The sequence below is a fragment of the Pteropus alecto genome, unplaced genomic scaffold, assembly GCF_000325575.1.
Source record: "Pteropus alecto unplaced genomic scaffold, ASM32557v1 scaffold21, whole genome shotgun sequence".
NCBI classification, from domain to species: Eukaryota; Metazoa; Chordata; class Mammalia; order Chiroptera; family Pteropodidae; genus Pteropus; species Pteropus alecto.
In genome coordinates, this window is record NW_006436282.1 from 28,891,554 (window position 1) to 28,909,757 (window position 18,204).

General features: G+C 44.2%; 1 protein-coding gene across 2 annotated transcripts; it reads left to right on the forward strand.

Annotated features, from left to right (window-relative positions):
* Positions 1-825: 825 nt before the first annotated feature.
* On the forward strand, positions 826-18,185 carry IFRD1 (interferon related developmental regulator 1). Of its 2 annotated transcripts, XM_006912075.3 has the most exons (11): positions 828-3,979; positions 4,192-4,276; positions 5,031-5,155; positions 6,772-6,929; positions 7,809-7,859; positions 7,943-8,121; positions 8,204-8,312; positions 12,261-12,395; positions 15,569-15,697; positions 16,090-16,185; positions 17,778-18,185. In XM_006912075.3, exons 1-11 carry the CDS (start codon positions 3,835-3,837, stop codon positions 17,862-17,864), a joined length of 1,299 nt encoding a protein of 432 aa, XP_006912137.1. In that variant the 5' UTR covers positions 828-3,834; the 3' UTR covers positions 17,865-18,185. The 2 variants fall into 2 exon arrangements, with proteins under 2 accessions (XP_006912138.1, XP_006912137.1); XM_006912076.3 differs by lacking the exon at positions 16,090-16,185 and having other exon boundaries at positions 826-3,979.
* Positions 18,186-18,204: the final 19 nt, after the last annotated feature.

Consider the following 18,204-nt stretch of genomic DNA (forward strand, 5'->3'; position numbering starts at 1 on the left):
TTGTGGTGGGGGGGGGGGGGGGGGCGGGTGGACACAGAGAGGGGAGCTGTATAAGGATTTGGGGTTTTGAATTTTGACATATGGGGAGACAGCAGTACTGTGAACAGAGGGAAGACAGGGAGAGGACAACAGTATGAGAGGTGCTGGGTTGGGGCGCGCTGGGACTTCAGGGGGAAACGTGCTTCCGGCAGGCAGCTCGACAACCAGCCTCCGAGGGCGGGGGAGGGGGCTGAGTCACCCACGTTGAGGTCAGTCAGTGAGGTGGCTCTGTCCTAAGCCTGGTAAAGGAGTGTAGTAACAGGTCCTAGATACATGACAATTCTAACAAGACTAGGAGCACCTTGGGAGGGAAAAAAACAAAAAACACAGGGATTGTTGGGATTTATAGCTCATGTCTGTTTTACCAGCTGTAAGTTCTTGGGAGCCAACCCTTATCCCAGACTGACCTCCCAGCAGGCAGAACTGTCAAAGGACATGTTTCTTGTATGGACACTTGTGGCACCGAATCGCCAGATCTTTCTAGTCTAGCATGGGAGAAACACACGAACGACACGACTAAGCAGACTAAGCGTTTTGGGAGGCGGAGGGCACACAGCCCCGAACCGCACACGCTGGGGATCGCTAAACGCATTTGGCCTCTGAAACCATGGAAGCGTCCCCAAAGCGGGGTACGGCTGTGGCCGGCAGGGGCCGCAGGGAAGTGGGGAACAGGCTAAGCGAGGGGACGGGCGCACAGCCGGCCGCACTGCTCCAGACTGGAAGCTGAGGCTCTGGACTCGTGTCACGCGGCCTGGGCCTTGCGCGGTGGGGCCGGGGCGACGCAGAGGCGCCCGGGTGGCATCCCATGCCGCTCCCTCCTTGTGCATCCCGCTTGGCCACCTGGCCGGGCCCGGGCCTTGGAGGCCGGGCAGGAGGCACCGTCCCAGCATGGGCTTTGCTCCTGCCTCTGACTGGCACCTGCAGAAACACCGAGCCCCCAGCTCCACCGTGACCAGACGAGGCGACTCCCCACTCGCCGGGGGCAGAAGCCACGTTCTCCTTTGTGCTGCCGTCCGTAGGCTCTCTGCCCTGAGCCCGGGAGAGGAGGTGGTGTGGTGGGAGCTCAGGTTGCAATTGGCCAAAAGTTTAAGTGTTCTGTCTCCTCACTGCAAAGCTGAAGCTTTTCCAAGATGGGTGGGTGCTTAACTGAATTAGTGTTAGTTAATAGAACTTCCAGCGCAAAGCCCTACGAAACACCACACTAAACTCCAACCGAGAATTAAACTGGATATCTCATTTAGCCATTGAGATTTTGACGTTAAGTATTGGGATATCTTCAGACGTTATCGTATCGGAAATACTACTGGTCCTTAGGTGTTGGTCAACACAGTTGCCGCTCTGATCCCCAGAATGATATGCCTGCCTTCATTAGAAAGTACAAGCCAGTTTTCTTGTTAAAGATGATCGGAAAGAGGCATTTTGAAAGCTTTCCTATAGGATTTCTAGCAGGAGAAAAACTTGTGCTCATGTATTAAACATTTAGTAACTGACGGTAGGAATGAGTTGTTTTGAATGCAGTTTTTTCACTCTTAACTGTGCTTCAGCTTTTTGTCTGAAGTAAACATTTGTATTTTGTCTAAAAGTCCTTGTTAATTTTATTCTTTAAATTTACCTTTTGTTGAAACAATGAAGGAGTAGCAACCTAAAGCCTTTTTGAAAATTGTAATGATGTTGCTAATGGCTTCCTTGAATCACAAATCTTTATTCCCTTCTGAAGCTTCCTGTTTAGCTTCCTTCCTGGAATTTACAGAATAACCTCAGGTGGTCTTTCAAATTTACTTCAAGGCTCCTTACTTTTCATCAGCCTTCTTGCTGCTGCCTTTTTGATTATTTTCAGTAGAAGAGGTATATGTATACATAAGAAATTGGAAAGAAATTCTTTGATTAGTTTATAAAACTGTATATGCTTTGAGTATCTTTGGAAATTTACACTGGCACTTAGTAACTTTGCTTGCCTCTGGAAAGCGTGGGGGGTGGTTTTACTTTTTAAAAAGACTTAAATTTGGTTCCAGGTGAAGGTACTACTTATTCAATAAATAAAAATAATAGTTGAGTAGAAGAGCTGGAAAATTGTCAGACACTTATACTTACAAGCCACTTACCTTATTGGTATTTTAAAATGACATCTAGAGGAAATGGGATTCAACTGAGATCTTCACATGTACAGCTTCTACTTAATGGATTTTCCATTTAAATTATTCTTTAAATTGGTGGAAGGTTCCAGGACTCTAATGAGTTGACCTCTTGTACAAGTATGCATACTTGCTATAACACTTGAAGAGAGCATTTTTAGAGAAGAACAAAGCCTTGTTAAGTAAGCCCTCTAGGAAAGGAGGACTTTGTGTCAAGAGTTCCACCCCATTTATGGTGCTTAGGGTCAGAGGGTAGGTGAATGTGACAGATACCAGGCAATTTGCACAGGGTTCTTTTTCTTGATTTTTTTTTTAAATCAATCTTTCCCTGGAGAAGGGAGCTGAGTAAAGCCTACATAGGAATATTCTTTTTGACAGTTTAGAAATAAGCTGAACATAAAAAGTGAAAATTATCAATTGATCAAATCACTGTTAGTAAAAGTTAATCAGATTACTCAACTATTGCCATGACTTCAAATCATGGAAACACATGAAGATGGATCCAGAAATAGAGTATGATGTCACAGATCTTTGTTTATTTTGTTTACTCCTGTCCTAAGCACTTGGATTAAGAACTTTGGGATCTTGGCTTCATTGCTTATTCTTCATGTTTTACTGTTGATTGGCACAGCTTATTCCCTTTAGGATAGCAAGCACTTTTGAAGGTTGCTTGCCTTTGTTGATTTAAAAATTTGCTAAATTCTCTTTGTTTTGATTTAAAAGAAAAAGTTAATCCCTCATTAAAAAAAAAACCAGCAACAGACTTCAACTTCGAAGATTTTTTTAAAACTATCTTACAGCAATAAATGTCACGAACTGTTTGAACACGGGGGCCTAGTGATATTTGGTGCAATCTTTGATTTTACTGATAAGGAACTTGGGCTCAGAGGTAAGTCAGGTGACTGAAGGTCACTTTTGGAGCAGAATTTAGGACTTAGTTTAACTCAGTGCTCAATGTGATTCATGAATGTTAATATGAAATTCCTAGAAAAAGCAGTGACTAGAAATGACAATGACTAAAAATATGGATTTATTAGGTTAATGAAGTTGGGAGAAAGAGTCCAGTTTTAAAAAAGATTTTATTTTTTAGTAAACTGTGGTTATATTAGAACCTCTCTTTTAAAGCTAATTCGTCTAACAGTCTTTTATGTTATGTCAAATGCCAAAACTACTTTTTTAAGGCTCCCCCCCCCCGCCAATTCAAGTTATCTTTAAAACTACCATCCTGTAACTCCTTAAATCCCCTTCACATAAAACACATGAACCTAAAGACTAACTCATTCACCACTTAGTGTTTACTAAGCCCAGGCGCTTTCGTTGGAAAATACATTTATGTTGTTATGATGCTCTGTGACGTCATACTTTATTTCTGGATCTGTAGTCATTGTCTCATGATTTGAAGTCATGGTTTAGAGTAACGTTTTCATCTGTAATACCAATTTTTGTAAACCGATACTGCCTGTTAGATGATTGATATATTTCTGAAGTGGATGCGTTTTGCAAATTGTTGATGCTCTGAAGTACGTATTAGGTGAATTGACTTTTTTTAGTAGTATTTAAGTATGTTCCTTCGTAACATAATCATGTTTTCTTAAGTAAGATTGGGTTTTACTGGATTTAGCATCAGTAAATTTGAAAATTCCCAAGCTAAATATTTGCATAAATGACAACAAAATCATTTACCTCCACCTTTCACCTAATAGGTGGCCAGCATCGAAATGTTCAACCATTTAGTGATGAAGATGCCTCGATTGAAACAATGAGCCACTGCAGTGGGTACAGCGACCCCTCCAGTTTTGCTGAAGATGGTATGCATTTAATTTAATTAATTGTTTGTTTTTGGTATGCATTTTAAATTTCAGTTTGCAATATTAGGTATAATATGTTTTAGGTGGAGGATTAGGTATAGGATGTTTTAGGTGGAGGATTTCTTGTAGCTAGGTATACTAGTAGTAGTGTTCCCCATCTGCTTTTTCTCTGCTTAACTTATAGCGGTTGGATGCTTTATGCTATTCCTTAGGACCAGAAATCCTCGACGAGGAGGGAACTCAAGAAGACTTGGAGTATAAGTTGAAGGGGTTCATTGACCTGACCCTGGATAAGAGGTGGGAAGCTCTGGAAACTTCATTTTGGGCTATTCTAGCAGCCACCTGATCTGAATAATGTGAACAGTTCTCTGGTTCAACTGTGTGTTTCTAAAGCTTGCTTTGTTTACTTTGGATGATATTAATGTTTCTTGTTCCTTTGGACTTTTAATGTGGATAGAAACTTGCCGTAGAATTTAGATTGATTGACTCAGATTAGTCATTGTTATGGCATAATAGTACAGAACTGTATTTGATTATAACTGAGCTTGATTTGTTGAATTAAAAGTTAATCTTCAACCAGGAAGGACAACTAAACTTTCTTTAAGCTTGTGTTCACTAATTTGGTTACAGATGTGAAAAATTTCAAAGCTAGTTTTCTTCCCAGTAGCTCTAGAAGTGACTTAAAACAAATGGAATTAAAAGGCCCAAAAGATGCAAACTTGAACTCTAGACTTTTGTAGTGTTAAAAAATGTGAATTTGCTTTAAACGTGTAATGTGAGAGAGAACATCTCTTGTACATTGAGACTATAAAATACTGTGTAGTCATTTAAAATTGTGGTTATTAAATTAATAAAAATGCTGTGATATAAAGCAGCTTGTAATCTTTTGTAAAATAAGTGAGTTGTAGATGAAAATTACGTTACTAAAAATGTTTAGAACTTGATTATATTTTAAAAATCTATTAAAAATTGAGAGGAGAAATAAGTATTTAAGTCATGGATGGTACACTCCAACTGGAACTTCTTTCTCTTAACGTTTTGTTTTAAACAGCGCGAAGACGAGGCAGGCAGCTCTTGAAGGTATTAAAAATGCACTGGCTTCAAAAATGCTTTACGAATTCATTCTGGAAAGAAGAATGACTTTAACTGATAGCATTGAACGCTGCCTGAAAAAAGGTAATATCCTTGTTTTTGAGTCAGAGGCACAGAACCAAAAAGGAGTTTTCTACCTTCTTTGCAATAACATGTTAATGGCACTGGAAGACTGGCTCAGTTGTATAGCTTTAGAATTGTCGAGGAGTACTCCGTGCTTGTTAAAACTCAAACCCTGACTTGTCAGAAGCTTTGTTTTTATTTACGTAATAAACAGCCTGAAACTAGGGAGGGTTGGCGTGACTATCATCCTTTGTTATATCAGAAGGGTGATTTCCATTTGTGTATATGAGAAAGGCTTGAAAGCTTATGTCAGGTGTCAACAAAAGTATTATTTAAAAAGCCATCCTACTTCATTATTCTAAAATTAGCTCATTTTTCCTTGTACTTATTTAAAACATCAATCATACCTGTGGATGACATCGTATTCAAGATGTTCCTTGGAATATTTAAATTCTAGAGCTTTGTAATGGAGATTCTGGAATTCATGTTGTTAAAATTATAGAACTTTTAAGAGTAAAGAAAGGCCTTCAAGATTAAGTCTAGTATTACCAGGCTTTTCAGTTTTAGGAACCACCAAAATTAGAAAGATTTGGGACTGCCACCGTAGTTTCTTTACCAAGTAAGAACATTATAAGAATACCTTTTACTATCATCATCACTTTATTTAAACGGAATGTTTCTAGCACCACAAATGTAGGAAGCCACACATCCCTTTAGGTTGAATGAGATTAGTTTTGTGTCCTTAATCTCATTTTGCCGCAGGTGAAGCTTTATCTCAAAGGGTGTTGGGAAAACTTTGATCTGGTCCACCTTCCTCTTTGTGTGACAAAGAAAGGCCTGGGCAACGTGAGACCGGCCGAAGGTTATGTAACTGTCGTGGTATGGTCAGTCGATAGCAGAGCCAGCCTGCTTTGATAGCACAGTGGCTTTGTTAAAGGTGTTTACGTGGAAGCTGTCTCATAAGGTAGTGGGACTAGGCGACCTTTAAAAATCCCATTTCAACCTGCATATTTTATAAAATTTTAATTTCTCAGATAACTACGTAAGTTCAGAATTTCCCCAAATCCTTCAGTATATACAGTTCTCAAAGGAGTTCATTTTTATTTACCTTTATATTGATGTTTTCTGTGGTGTTAAAGAATCCTTGACTTTTAATGTCTTAGTTTTAAAAATTGTGGGGGAGGGGTGAGGAACGGGGATGGTTTGGTCTACCTCATGGGCCATGCACATCTGAAAGGCTGGAGAGAGTGATTCAGGCTCCCAGAGCATGGGTCCGTGGGTGCAGGAAGCATTGGGAATGTCAGGTGGGCTGGAAACGTTATTTTGCTGAACTGTTAGTCCCTCTTAAAGTAGGCATTAGTCTCAGTTTTACAGATGAGGAAATCTGTTTTGAGCATGTGAGCAATTAGTTGAAGATCAGTTGGCTAATCAGTGGTGTGTGTAGGGTTTGAGCGAGGTCAGTTTGCAGACTTTGAGCTCTTGAATCTCATTGGTTCATGGCTCTGTCAAAGCTCCAAGCACATGTATTATGGGTTTTGTAAATGGGAGCGCATATTCGGAAATGGAACCAACTTGGGAAATCGCTGCCTTAAGTTAGTCGACCGAAAATGTCATGGTTGCTTCTTGGCCTCTCACAGGTAAAAGCGATGAGCAGCGTGCAGCCGCAGCGTTAGCGTCTGTTCTTTGTATTCAGCTGGGCCCTGGAATTGAAAGTGAAGAGGTTTTAAAAACTCTTGGACCGATCCTGAAGAAAATAATTTGCGATGGAGCCGCTAGCGTCCAGGCCAGGCAGACTGTAAGTATAAGGGCTCGAACTGATCGCTCTGCCTGGCCAGGATACCCTGGGCGTGTGAGTGGTGGCTTTGACGACTCCAGTTTTGGTGGTACTTGAAACAGCATGAGGGAATTTTAGTGACAACATATGGAGAAAAGGGAAATGGAGAATAACGAAATCTCACAATTTCAAGTTGATTTTATGTGGCTAATTAGAGCAATGTTCTGAAAACTGATGCTCCAGTTTATGGCGCAAGCAGATTATCTGCAGATACTGGCTTCTGAGCACTTTGTGGGGTAAGCTGTACCTGGGTGACCTTGCCACGCCCTCACTGTGTAGCTCGTGTTTCCCCAACAAAGACGCTCAGTTTCTTTTCATCATGTTCCCAAATAAGTAAAATCGGAATCCTTCTTTAGAGTTATTTAAATTTTATGAGATTTCTCCTATTTGCTATTTTTTGGAACTAATTTTCTTTTAGAAGTTTTCATAATAGAGTGTACATGAATATAAATGATTTTAAGAGGTTAAAAACTTGGAGCTAACAATGTTTTAAAAGGTTTTTAATGGAGAGAGTAGGTTTCTTTATCTCAAACATCCAAACATATCTCTGTCTTTGAGCTGGAAATGAGTTTGAAGTGGTCTGCCAACTGCAGGCGGGCAGGCCGGCCCGAGAGAGATGGAGTGACTTTCCTGACGTCGTGCTGTGCGCCTCGCAGGGATTGGGCCAGGCCTGCTTCCCTGAGCTCTCAACTGAATAGTCTCTCTCTGGTTAATACTGTGCTTGGGACCTAATGTCACGTAGTTGGGAAAATTCTCAAATCGAATTATAAAAGCGGGAAGATGTAGGATTAGTAGAAAGTGATAAACATTAATGTCTGTTTACTCTGTTTGTCCTTTCAGTGTGCGACTTGCTTTGGCGTTTGCTCTTTTATTGCCACAGACGACATTACTGTGAGTAGAAAGCATTTTGATTCCCTTTACCTTATCATTTCTAATTTGAGACGGTCATCTCATCTCGTATCCTCACGTGTTAGGAGCTGTATTCGAGTCTGGAGTGTTTGGAGACCGTCTTCACCAAGTCTTGTCTCAAAGAGAAGGACACACGTGTCGTGGGCAGCGCCTCCGGTGCGGGGCTGCAGGTCAGTGCGCTCCTCGCGTGGACGCTGCTGCTGACCGTGTGCCCCGTCAGCGAAGTGAAGAAAAGGCTGGAGATGTGCGTACTCGTCACTTCACGTTTTCTAAGCACGTTACTGATGTTGATTGTGTTTGCGTAGTAACGACGGACTGTTTCCTAGGCATTTCCACAAACTGCCAAGCCTCCTGTCTTCCGATGACGTGAACCTGAGAATAGCTGCTGGGGAATCTTTGGCGCTTCTGTTCGAATTGGCCAGAGGAATGGAGAGTGTAAGTGTCTGCCGAGTTGAAGGAGGAGAGAGCTTTTCTCACAGGGACCATCGTTTATTCTGTTGTCACCTTCGCAGTGAAGAATTGCTATGTCGGCACATGGCCAGTTCGAGAACCTCGTGGTCACCTGCCCGTTTCCTGGTGGTGGTGATGTGATTACTCGTGAGAGCATAAACCAGTGGTGGCCACTAGAGCAGCATTTGAATGAAGTTCATTGTACTTGATTATTGCGATCTGTGCAACTGACGTTTTGGGGTGCGCTCTGTGCCCCATGGAGAGAATCGTGTCTGGTTTGATCTGTGCGGGTCTGCTTAGGTTTTTCGGACAGGGGAAGGAATTCAGGCGTGGACGCTCGATAGTAAATGTCAGGCAGACGGGTGCTGAGTCGGCGTAGGTTTGGATCAGATGAGTTGAGCCACTGCTTTTAGCTTCTGTGCCGCCGGCGGAAGCGGACACGACCTGTCGGTGGGGCCTGCGCTCTGCACTCCCACCCCGGTCCACTCGTGGGCGTCGCTGCTGCCTTCTCTCTCAGGTGCTCCGGGGTGGGGGGCGACCCACCGTCCTGGTGGCGTTCCCGGTTTAGCACCGAAAGCCCTCAGTCTAGCTGGGACATTTGGTCATCCTGATTTGTGACCTCTGTTGTGAACTTAGGATCACTTACTAGATGCTTTTTAATTTAAGGAGAAAGATTGTATTTCCAGAATGAAACTTTCCTGCAGTTCAGTTATTCAACAGTGAATGATTTCAGACTGTTGAAAAAATGTACAGGCTCTTAAAATTTCTATCTGGGAGTTGTCTTTTTTAGCATGCGCCCCCTCCCCCCTTTTTTTTTTGAAGGATAGCAGGTAGCACTGAAAAGTTGTTACAGCTGTCAGTAGCTGATGATTCTCATCACGTGAGAAATCGGACTCAAGTTTAGCATTCGATTTGATTTTATTGAGCTAGTTAATGGCTCCTTAACCAGATGTCCCAGTTTTTATCTTGCGTTCCTCCACTGGTTAGAAATGGTAATTTTGTTTCCTTGAAATACATCTTAATAGTGAAATATTAACGCAATTTAAATTGATACTTGTTGAATTTGTGTAAATTTGTATACACAAAGTATATTACAACCCACACGTCTTAATGTTCTCTGGCCTGAGACATCATGTGAGATGGCCAAGAGACCTCATCCACACGTGTCTCACTTGACCAAGGACTTGTCTAGGACAGTAATGAACTGGGTTGTAAAGTAGAACCTGGTGTTTTGTGTGTTTGCTTTTGTTAAGGAAATAAGCTTTTTGAATGGAGTGAGTGGACAGGGTCAGAGTAGAGGGTGGTGGTGGTTATAGGATGTTCAAAAAATTAAACCAAGGTTAATGAATCCATAGGCATTGACTTAACTTTGGGTCCTTGTGGCAAACGTGTAGTATTGAATTATTTAGAGCCTTTTGCTGACGTAATTATTTTATGACTTTATATCAACTGGGGCTCTAGCAGTGTGATGGGTTCTGCCTGCGAGACTTAGGAAAAGCCTTGTGGAGAGCTGGCTTTCAGGCCTCACAGAGGGACCTGGCGAAGTAGTGATGGTGCCTCGTTCAGAGCTGCTTTTGAGGAGTCAGCGGGAGCTCTTGGGTGAGGCCCGTGTTTGCTAGGTGACTGAGTAGGTGGGGGTGCACGTGCGGCCACGCCGCCTGGGTGGGCTCTGGTCTCCAGCTTCACTCGTCAGATGGCGCTGGGCCTATTCTCTGTGCCTCGGCACCCTTGTGTTCAGCACGAGGAGGTGGTAGGAGCTACCTCCTAGGGTTGCCGAGAGCACGTGGTAAGTGTAGGGGGAGTGGTAGCTGTCACTAATTGTCCATTGAGTTGACTGTCACCCTCTCTGGCAGTCTTTTAGTGGCCTTTTATGAGTTCTTGAGGGTAACCGAAAATAAGACCAAGATTATTTTGTGGGCAGAATTACAGATCTTGGGGCCATGCGATGTGCTAGCTCAGGAAAATATACCAAAGCATAGTGACATCGCACCTTCTCAGCTCTCCCTCTTCCACCCCCACCTGCCCTGACGGGAAGTCCTGCAGGTAGACAGCATACACCTGTTGTGTGGTGATGATTCTGCTGCTTTCTTTGTATTATCAATGGGTTCAGGTTTTCATTCGTTCCTGAGTGTATAGTGTTTCTGTATAGTTATCCAGATCGCCAGTGCATTGGCTTTTGGATGCTATAATTTCTGTTACAGTTTACATTTTCTTTTTAAACCCCAAATACTTTATGGAGACATTTTCCTAATATTTAATGTTTATTTTTCCAAGTTAATACTCTATTGACCTCAGTGATTCAGACTGTTAACTAGATTTTTATTGATTGCTGAGCTCAGTTACAGTGGGTTTCTCTCAGCACTGTCGATATATGGACTGGATAATTATAAGTTGTTGGAAGGGGGCTCTGTTTTGTGTATTGTAGGATGTTTAGCAGCATCCTTGGCCTCTGCCCACTAGATTCCGGTAGCAGCTCCTAGAGGCGACAACCAGAAGTGGCTCCAGTCATAATCAGTTGTCTCATGGGAGGTATAATTGTCAAAAAACTGCTGGTAGTGGTTCCCAGTTCTTAGAACAAATTAAGATACTGTGTAGTTTTCTAAATTTTGGTTTATTCTTCCATAAGTATGCTTAAATCTTCCATACATTTTTTTTAGACGACTATAAAAATCTCTCTCTCTCTCTCTCTAATGGAGTGAGTAGAAAACTGCCAGTGCCTGAATGTACTCGTTTCTACAAGTAAAATTATTTCTATCTTGTTATGATAGAATCAAATTTATTGAAATTTAAATACAGAGATTAACTTAACTGATGTGTTTTAATACCTCGTCAGCTTTGGTAATTGCTTTTCTAGATGCAAATCCTCAGGGGGCTGGCTTGGGCTAACTCAGACATGGGAGGCCGAATTGGAATATTTGAAGAAAATATGTTACAACAGTTGATAATACACAATTTCTAAAATACTGACAATAAAAAAAAATTCATGTACTTAAAAGTTAGAGTATCTATTATATTAATTTCGAGCCCATTTTCCACTAGTATAAGCTTTTTCATTTTAGATATTAAAAGAAATTACTTATACATTTGTATAGCTATATAATTTGAAGAATTCCCAGAATAAGAGCTTATTTTAATAGAATAAGTTAAGTAATTATTACTGCTAATTTAAAATAAAGGTTAAACAGGTATTAATAACTAGAACTGCTCACCTCTGGCTTCTGTAAGGGTCTGTCCTAGTTTTGGCTAACTGAATAACTTCGAATCATCTTTTAGTTTCTAATGTGGTTGTAAAATGTAGTTAGGGAATAAAAACACCCAAAATACAGAGACTTTGTAAAAGCATAGCCACTTAAGCTGTTACAAGAAAACCCAAACTCAATTCAAGGTAATGGCAAATAGTAATATGTTTTGTGGCTTCCCTCCAGAAGGGATTAAAATATCCTAATCATTTGAGTTGCCTGCGATATAAATGCTTTATTGGTTATTTGAAATATGGCCAGTAAATTTGAAATTAGGTGCTTTAGAAAGCATTACTGATAACTTGCACTTGTGGAATCAGAATACTGGGAATTGTGGGAATCTGCATTGGGCCTGGGGGGAGCCAAAGGGTAGAAGCTATACTGGTCCGTGTGTGTCTGACTCCCTGAGCCTCTGAACCCTGGTAGTGTGTCGACTGTGTCGGAGTGCAGCATCCGTTTGCTGCAGGCATCTGGGTACGCTTGCATGGGGGGCGTCTGTTGGTCGTTGTAGCGTCTCGCCTTGTCGGGGTTCTGGGTTGGATTTTGGCGTGGTGATAAAGATACGTCTCTGTGAGCCAAGCCCTGTGCAGAGCTGCCGTCACTCTTCAGGGCGACAGTTGTGTTAGCTCTAGGAGGGGTCGGGGGATGGCGGGGCGCAGGAACACGCTGAACCGAATTGTTTTTCCCTCCGCAGGACTTCTTTTACGAAGACATGGAGTCTCTGACTCACACGCTCAGGGCTTTGGCCACAGATGGGAATAAGCACCGGGCCAAAGTGGAGAAGCGGAAGCAGCGCTCGGTGTTCCGAGACGTCCTGCGGGCGGTGGAGGTGGGCCTCGACCCCGTCATGCTCGGGCCGATCGGGCTGTTTCCGGCCGGGCTTGACAGTCGGGTCATTTGTGATTGAACTTCACCTTTAACCAAACTAATTTTCTCATCTTCAGACTGAGTGGGTTTTTAACAACAATAATGAAAACTTTTTTTTTTTTTTTACAAAGAAAAATTTATTTTCGACATGTAAAAAAAATTCATAGCGATAGAATTGCATTTCACCTTGACGGTCTTCCATCATTTAAGCCACCATCATTTAAGCCACGGCGCTCAGTATACATATGTAGCATAGTGTTTTGTGAATAGGAGATTATTGCCTGCCCCTCAGCACCTTCAGACAAAGACGTTTGTGATCGCCCTGGGGAGGCCGGGTGCTAAAAACTGGAACAACAAAGTCCGGTGTTTTAATGAGGCCGCCTAAAGTCATAGGCAGTGCTCCAGGCCCTTCTGTGATCCTCTGGCCTGCTCAGTCTCCCTGGCAACCTTCAGGGCGTAGAACGCGCGGTCAGAAGAAAGCTTGGGATGCGGGCCGGCTTACCCCAGGACCGCAGTCTGTGCAGTTGCTTAGTGTGCGTGTGTCCGCGTAAAAGTATTTCTTGGATGTAAAGGGCAGTTCTTTTAATAAGTGTATCAGCAGAGTCATTCAGCCAGACATGCACATGAAATTTTAGAGTGGGAATTAAAAAGTAGAGATGCCAAGGTCCCCGGATCCATGTTCAACATGCTCTAGTGACTCATGAGGCCCGCCTGAGAACTTCCTCCTTCATTTTAATCTGTTTCGAAAAGTAAAGCCTAGGGTTTAAATTAGTTTAGAGATCCTCTGGGGTCTAATTTTGGTTAGTGCTAACTGCATTATAGTGGTATTTTATATTTACTCTGGATTTTATAATTTAACAAAAAAATCCCTAACTAGAGCAGACATCCATATTAAGAATTGATTTTATTTGTCTTCTAATTAGTGTGGTGCTGTCTGTCCCCAAATTAAGCAAGCTGAATTCTTGGATATCTGTAAACTATTCCTGTGTTTGGATCCTGTTGGCCAGAGAAGTCAGATATAGGGGTAATTTATAGTTACTCAAGAAAATGACTATAAAATCAAGAGACGTGTCCCAGGACTTCTGAATTAGACCCAGTTCCCGGGGTTCAGGCTGGATGCACCCTGTCTGGGTGGTGGGTCTTAGGGGTCAGCAGCGCAGACTCCTTCCTCTGAGACGGACATGCAGCATCCTGGTGTGTCACCGCTCACCGGGCCCCTCGCCCCTCCCCGTCGGTCATTGCTAAAATCGAAAGCCCCATTTGCTCACAGTTCTCCCCCGTCCCGCCCCCGCGTCTCCATCTCAGGATTTCAGTTCCTCCACTGCCTTCTCTCGCTCCAGCCCTGTGTGGGCGCACCTGCCGAAGGCCCGCCCTCTGAGCCTTGCCGCGTCCTTGTCCTTTCTGTCATTGGAACCCAGCTTTCTCTGTTTTCCTTGATGGGTCTTCAAAGCCAAGGCTGTTCAGCTGCTGCAGAGGAGAATTTTCCATTTGTGGTGTGGTTGCTGCCGCCCCATTTCTTTTCATCTGAAAATCTTTCTTGAAGCTCATGTGTCCTTTAGATCAGCAGGCGTTTAACATGTTAGGTGCTTTAACATGCAGTTTTCTTTTGTTAAGCCCGTGATAGCGTTTAGCAAATGGAATCGTCTTTTAAAGGAAGCACGGGCACCAGAGGAAGAGTTAACGCCGAGCAGTGAAGCTGCGCTCTGAGCCCGCTGTGCTCTGCTGCCTTCCAGCAAGGCCAGACACCGCACACGGGGCGGGAGCGAGAACGGAGTGGCTGGATCCGTCAGTGAGGAGGCCACTGGTGACCTTTACGAGAGCAGCGTTAGTGGCCAGACTGAGGCGGATCGGGGAGTGAGCGTGAGGAAGCGGAGGTGGCGCATCTTGCTGTGCTTTTCACAGTGTGGCTGCAGTGGGAAGGTCACGGTCGCGGGAGGGTTGGTGGTTTTGTTCGGTTTAGATGCTAGAGACAGCGCGTGGCGAAGGACCTGGCGGGGAGGCGCGTCTGAAAGATGGGAGCCGGACTGGAAGCCGGACTGGGAGCCGAGGCAGTTGAGAGATGCTCAGCCTCGCTCGCGGGGGGTGGGGAGGCTGTGGACAAGTGTAGAGAGCGCTTCCCGACTGCCAGAGTGTTCTCTGAACGAGAATCCACCGTTTGGGGCTTGCTTGCTTGTTTCCTAGCTGCCCTGGCAGACCAGGGCCTGCAGTGCTTCGCAGACTCGCTCTGTCTCACCCCCTTGACACCTCGTGTGGGTGAGGCAGAGGCGCCCCGTGTCACAGGCAGGAGAACAGACCCAAAGAGGTTAAGTTACTTGCCAGAGTCAAAAGCCGGCGAGTGGCACACCCGGGAAAGCCTTAGGAGTTCTCTCCCGGCCCTGTGCCGCCCTGTGCCGCCCTGTGCCCCGAGTCCGCTGAGAAGGGGCGGGGTTGACGCGGGGGGGTGGGGTTTGGGGGCGCGCAGGAGTGGCTGTGCCTGGGAAGTCCCAGCCCTTCTTTCTCTGTCCGTGGTGGTCATCCCTTCTCGTCCTGGCTGTCATTCCACCTTCGTGATTTATCAAAGAGTGGTGCCTCCCAAGGCCTGTCACCGTTTGGAAAACCCTACGGTGTGTTTGTCCCCTCCCGTGGTTACACTTTAGAAATTGTCTTCTGGCGAACTGTTCGTCCGAAATCCTGAGCTCAGCCGTGCCCCTCCTGGTCGGGTGGGCCTGCTCCGTCCCTCCTGGCCTTCTCCTTCGGTCGGCCGTTCGTCTTCCCTTCTCCAGAGCCCAGCTTCCCCTCGGCTCCAGCCCTGGCTCGTGGGGCACCTCGTCTTGTGCCTCGCCCTGCAGCCTTCTCTCCCTCCCTTCCCAGACGCAGCTTTAGACTTTTTCTTCAATTTTCTTGAGCGCTTTTGAGATTTCAGAACATCCACAGTGTTTCGCCACTAAATTTATGCAAACTGAGTTGTGCCTCCAAGCCCACCACGGCTGCACACGCAGAGCGGTGCTTTCGGTCCATGCGCGTCTCGGGGCGGAGGTGTCGGTGTAACCCCATCGTTCACTCCTCTCACGTGTATGTCTAGTTAGAAATTATTTATGTAGAGTCTCTTTAGACCATTTTATTTCCTCTGATAGCTTTGGTTCTTTTGTTGGCTAGGAACGGGATTTTCCAACAGAAACGGTTAAATTCGGTCCTGAACGCATGTATATTGATTGCTGGGTCAAAAAACACACCTATGACACCTTTAAGGAGATTCTGGGATCCGGGATGCAGTACCACCTGCAGGTGAGCGCCAAGGTCTTCTCTGTTTGCTTTTAAACCAGAGAGCAGTTTTGAACGTAGCTAATTGGCATTTGATGTTAGTTGAATACACAATGCTTTCACCATGATACATAACAGTAAATTTACTTTTGGAAGTGAAATTAAATACAAATAAAACTGTCCTTTTGTTTTGTATTCAAGTCCAGTGGAGCATCGTTCATATTTTGCGTGAAAACAAATAGTTGGCCCATGGCTGCCTCAGAAGAAAATTTGTTCTCATGTGACAGAGAAAGAAAATCAGTGACTTAAGTTCACATGTATAAGCTCCACAGAACTTTAATGAATCGATTTCACTTTATGTAGTAAAAAAGAGCTGATTTGATGCTGAGCCTTATCACCTTTTTCTTTTACCAAAGTCAAATGAATTCCTTCGCAATGTGTTTGAACTTGGACCCCCGGTGATGCTTGATGCTGCAACGCTTAAAACGATGAAGATTTCTCGTTTTGAAAGGGTGGGTTTTATTTTTGTTTCCAACAGACCTTAACGCACCAGAGAGAGCGGAGCCGGAGCCTCGGCTCTGCCGGGTGACAGGTGCTCCGCTGTGTCCGTGGGGTCGCAGAGCCTCGTGACGCAGGCACAGTCATGGCACCCAGGTGTAGGGACTATCATGGGGGGAGTGCAGACTTTTTACCCATAATCCTGTTTTAATGTGGAAGTTACTTTTACTTTTTGTTTCCTTTTATACATAAGAATAAATAATTTACGCAGTGCTGCTTTGGTACCAGATAACTAAGTACCAGACTCATTTTACAAATGAGGACACTGAAGGTCTCAGAGAGTGTGTGACGTTACATAGGAATTAATATCTCACTTCCCGTTTAAAATGTCTTAATTATCTATTTTATATGGAGGTAAAATTCCCGTAACGTGAATCAGCCTACTCGACAGGGTGCAGGCATTTAGCACATTCCTGGTGCTGCGCACCCGTCACCACTTAGTCCTCAGAAGGAGCGTGGAGTCGTGAAGCGCTCACTGCCCCCTCCACCCCGCCCCAGCGGCTGGCGTCCTCTGCTGCTGACTCTGCCCCTCTGCTTGGCCCATTCTGGAGCTGTCAAGCTCGTGGCCCTTCACGTCTGGCTTTTTGCACCCAGCACGTGTCACTGGGGTCCACCTGTGTCACAGCAGACGTCAGCGCTCCAGCCCTCCCTGTGGCAGAGCGTCATTTGGCCATGTGGCTGCCCCACGCTCATCCCATTCATTAGCCAGTGGGCATCTGGGAGGGGTCCACTTGTAATGGATGGTGCCGCTGTGAACATTCGTGTCCAAGATCTTATTAAGCACCTGCTTTCGGTGCGTCTAGGTGTGCACTTCGGAGCGGGCTTGCTGGTCACGTAGCAGGTCTGAGTTTATCTCCTGAAGGGATTGCCAGACTTCTGTAAGGCAGCCGCACCCTCACAGTCCCCAGCAGCGTGGGAGGGCCCCACAGTCCATGTCTGCACACGCACTTGTCAATCGCTTTTTCAATTATGGGCATCCTGGTAGGTGTGAGTGCTTAGTTATATTTTTATAGAATCTTTAAATTTAATCGTTTTTATGACCACATCACTCATTGTTGGGTTTTTAATATTATTTGTACATACTTTTTTTGAATTATTTCTTGAAACAAATCCTTACGTTGGAGTATAGGGCTGGATCATGACTTTTTGATACATACTGCCAAATGACCTTCCGGAGTTACTCTGTCATTCTGAACTGTTTTTGGCAGTGGATACAAGCATGTAGCTGTTGCATATTTTGCAGCATTGAGTTTTATACTTTTAAAATTTTGTTGGAATTAAAATGGAACTTTCAGCATGGTTGGACATTTTTTACATTCATAATTTCACTTTTCCTTGATCAGACTCAGTGTCGATACACTTTTTAAAAATTTTTTCATTGGAATTTTCTCATGTAGAGAACTATCACGTGTGTTCCTTTGGTGTGAGTGTGTTATGAACATTTAAAATACAGGGTCGAATTAGCTCCTTCCTCTCCTCTGTGGGCTTGCGGCTCTGTCCGTCTGGTCGTCCCGGCTCACGTGCCTGTCCCTTCTCCCCGTTGCAGCATTTGTACAATTCTGCAGCCTTCAAAGCGCGGACCAAAGCTCGGAGCAAGTGCCGCGATAAGAGAGCAGACGTCGGAGAGTTCTAGGCCCTCGGCGCCCGGGACCCTTCGCGCTCCCTTCCGGGACCCTTCTCGCTCCCTTTGCGTTTCCCTTTTGTGATTTCTGATGTGTTTAAACTCGAGACAGTTTTTATCTTGGGTCACAATAGATAGTTTTTATAGCAGGGGTTATATTACTTGTACAGTATTACAGATGGTGAGTTCTGATTATTGAATATTCTCTGTAAATGTAATCAGCAAACATGAATAAATTGTAATGTTTGGTCATTTTCTATTTATGAAGAGAGTAAAAATATGGTATTTCATGATAAGAAAACTATTAGCCAACATTAAATGTCTTACACTGTGGTCGTCAGTTGCATTATTA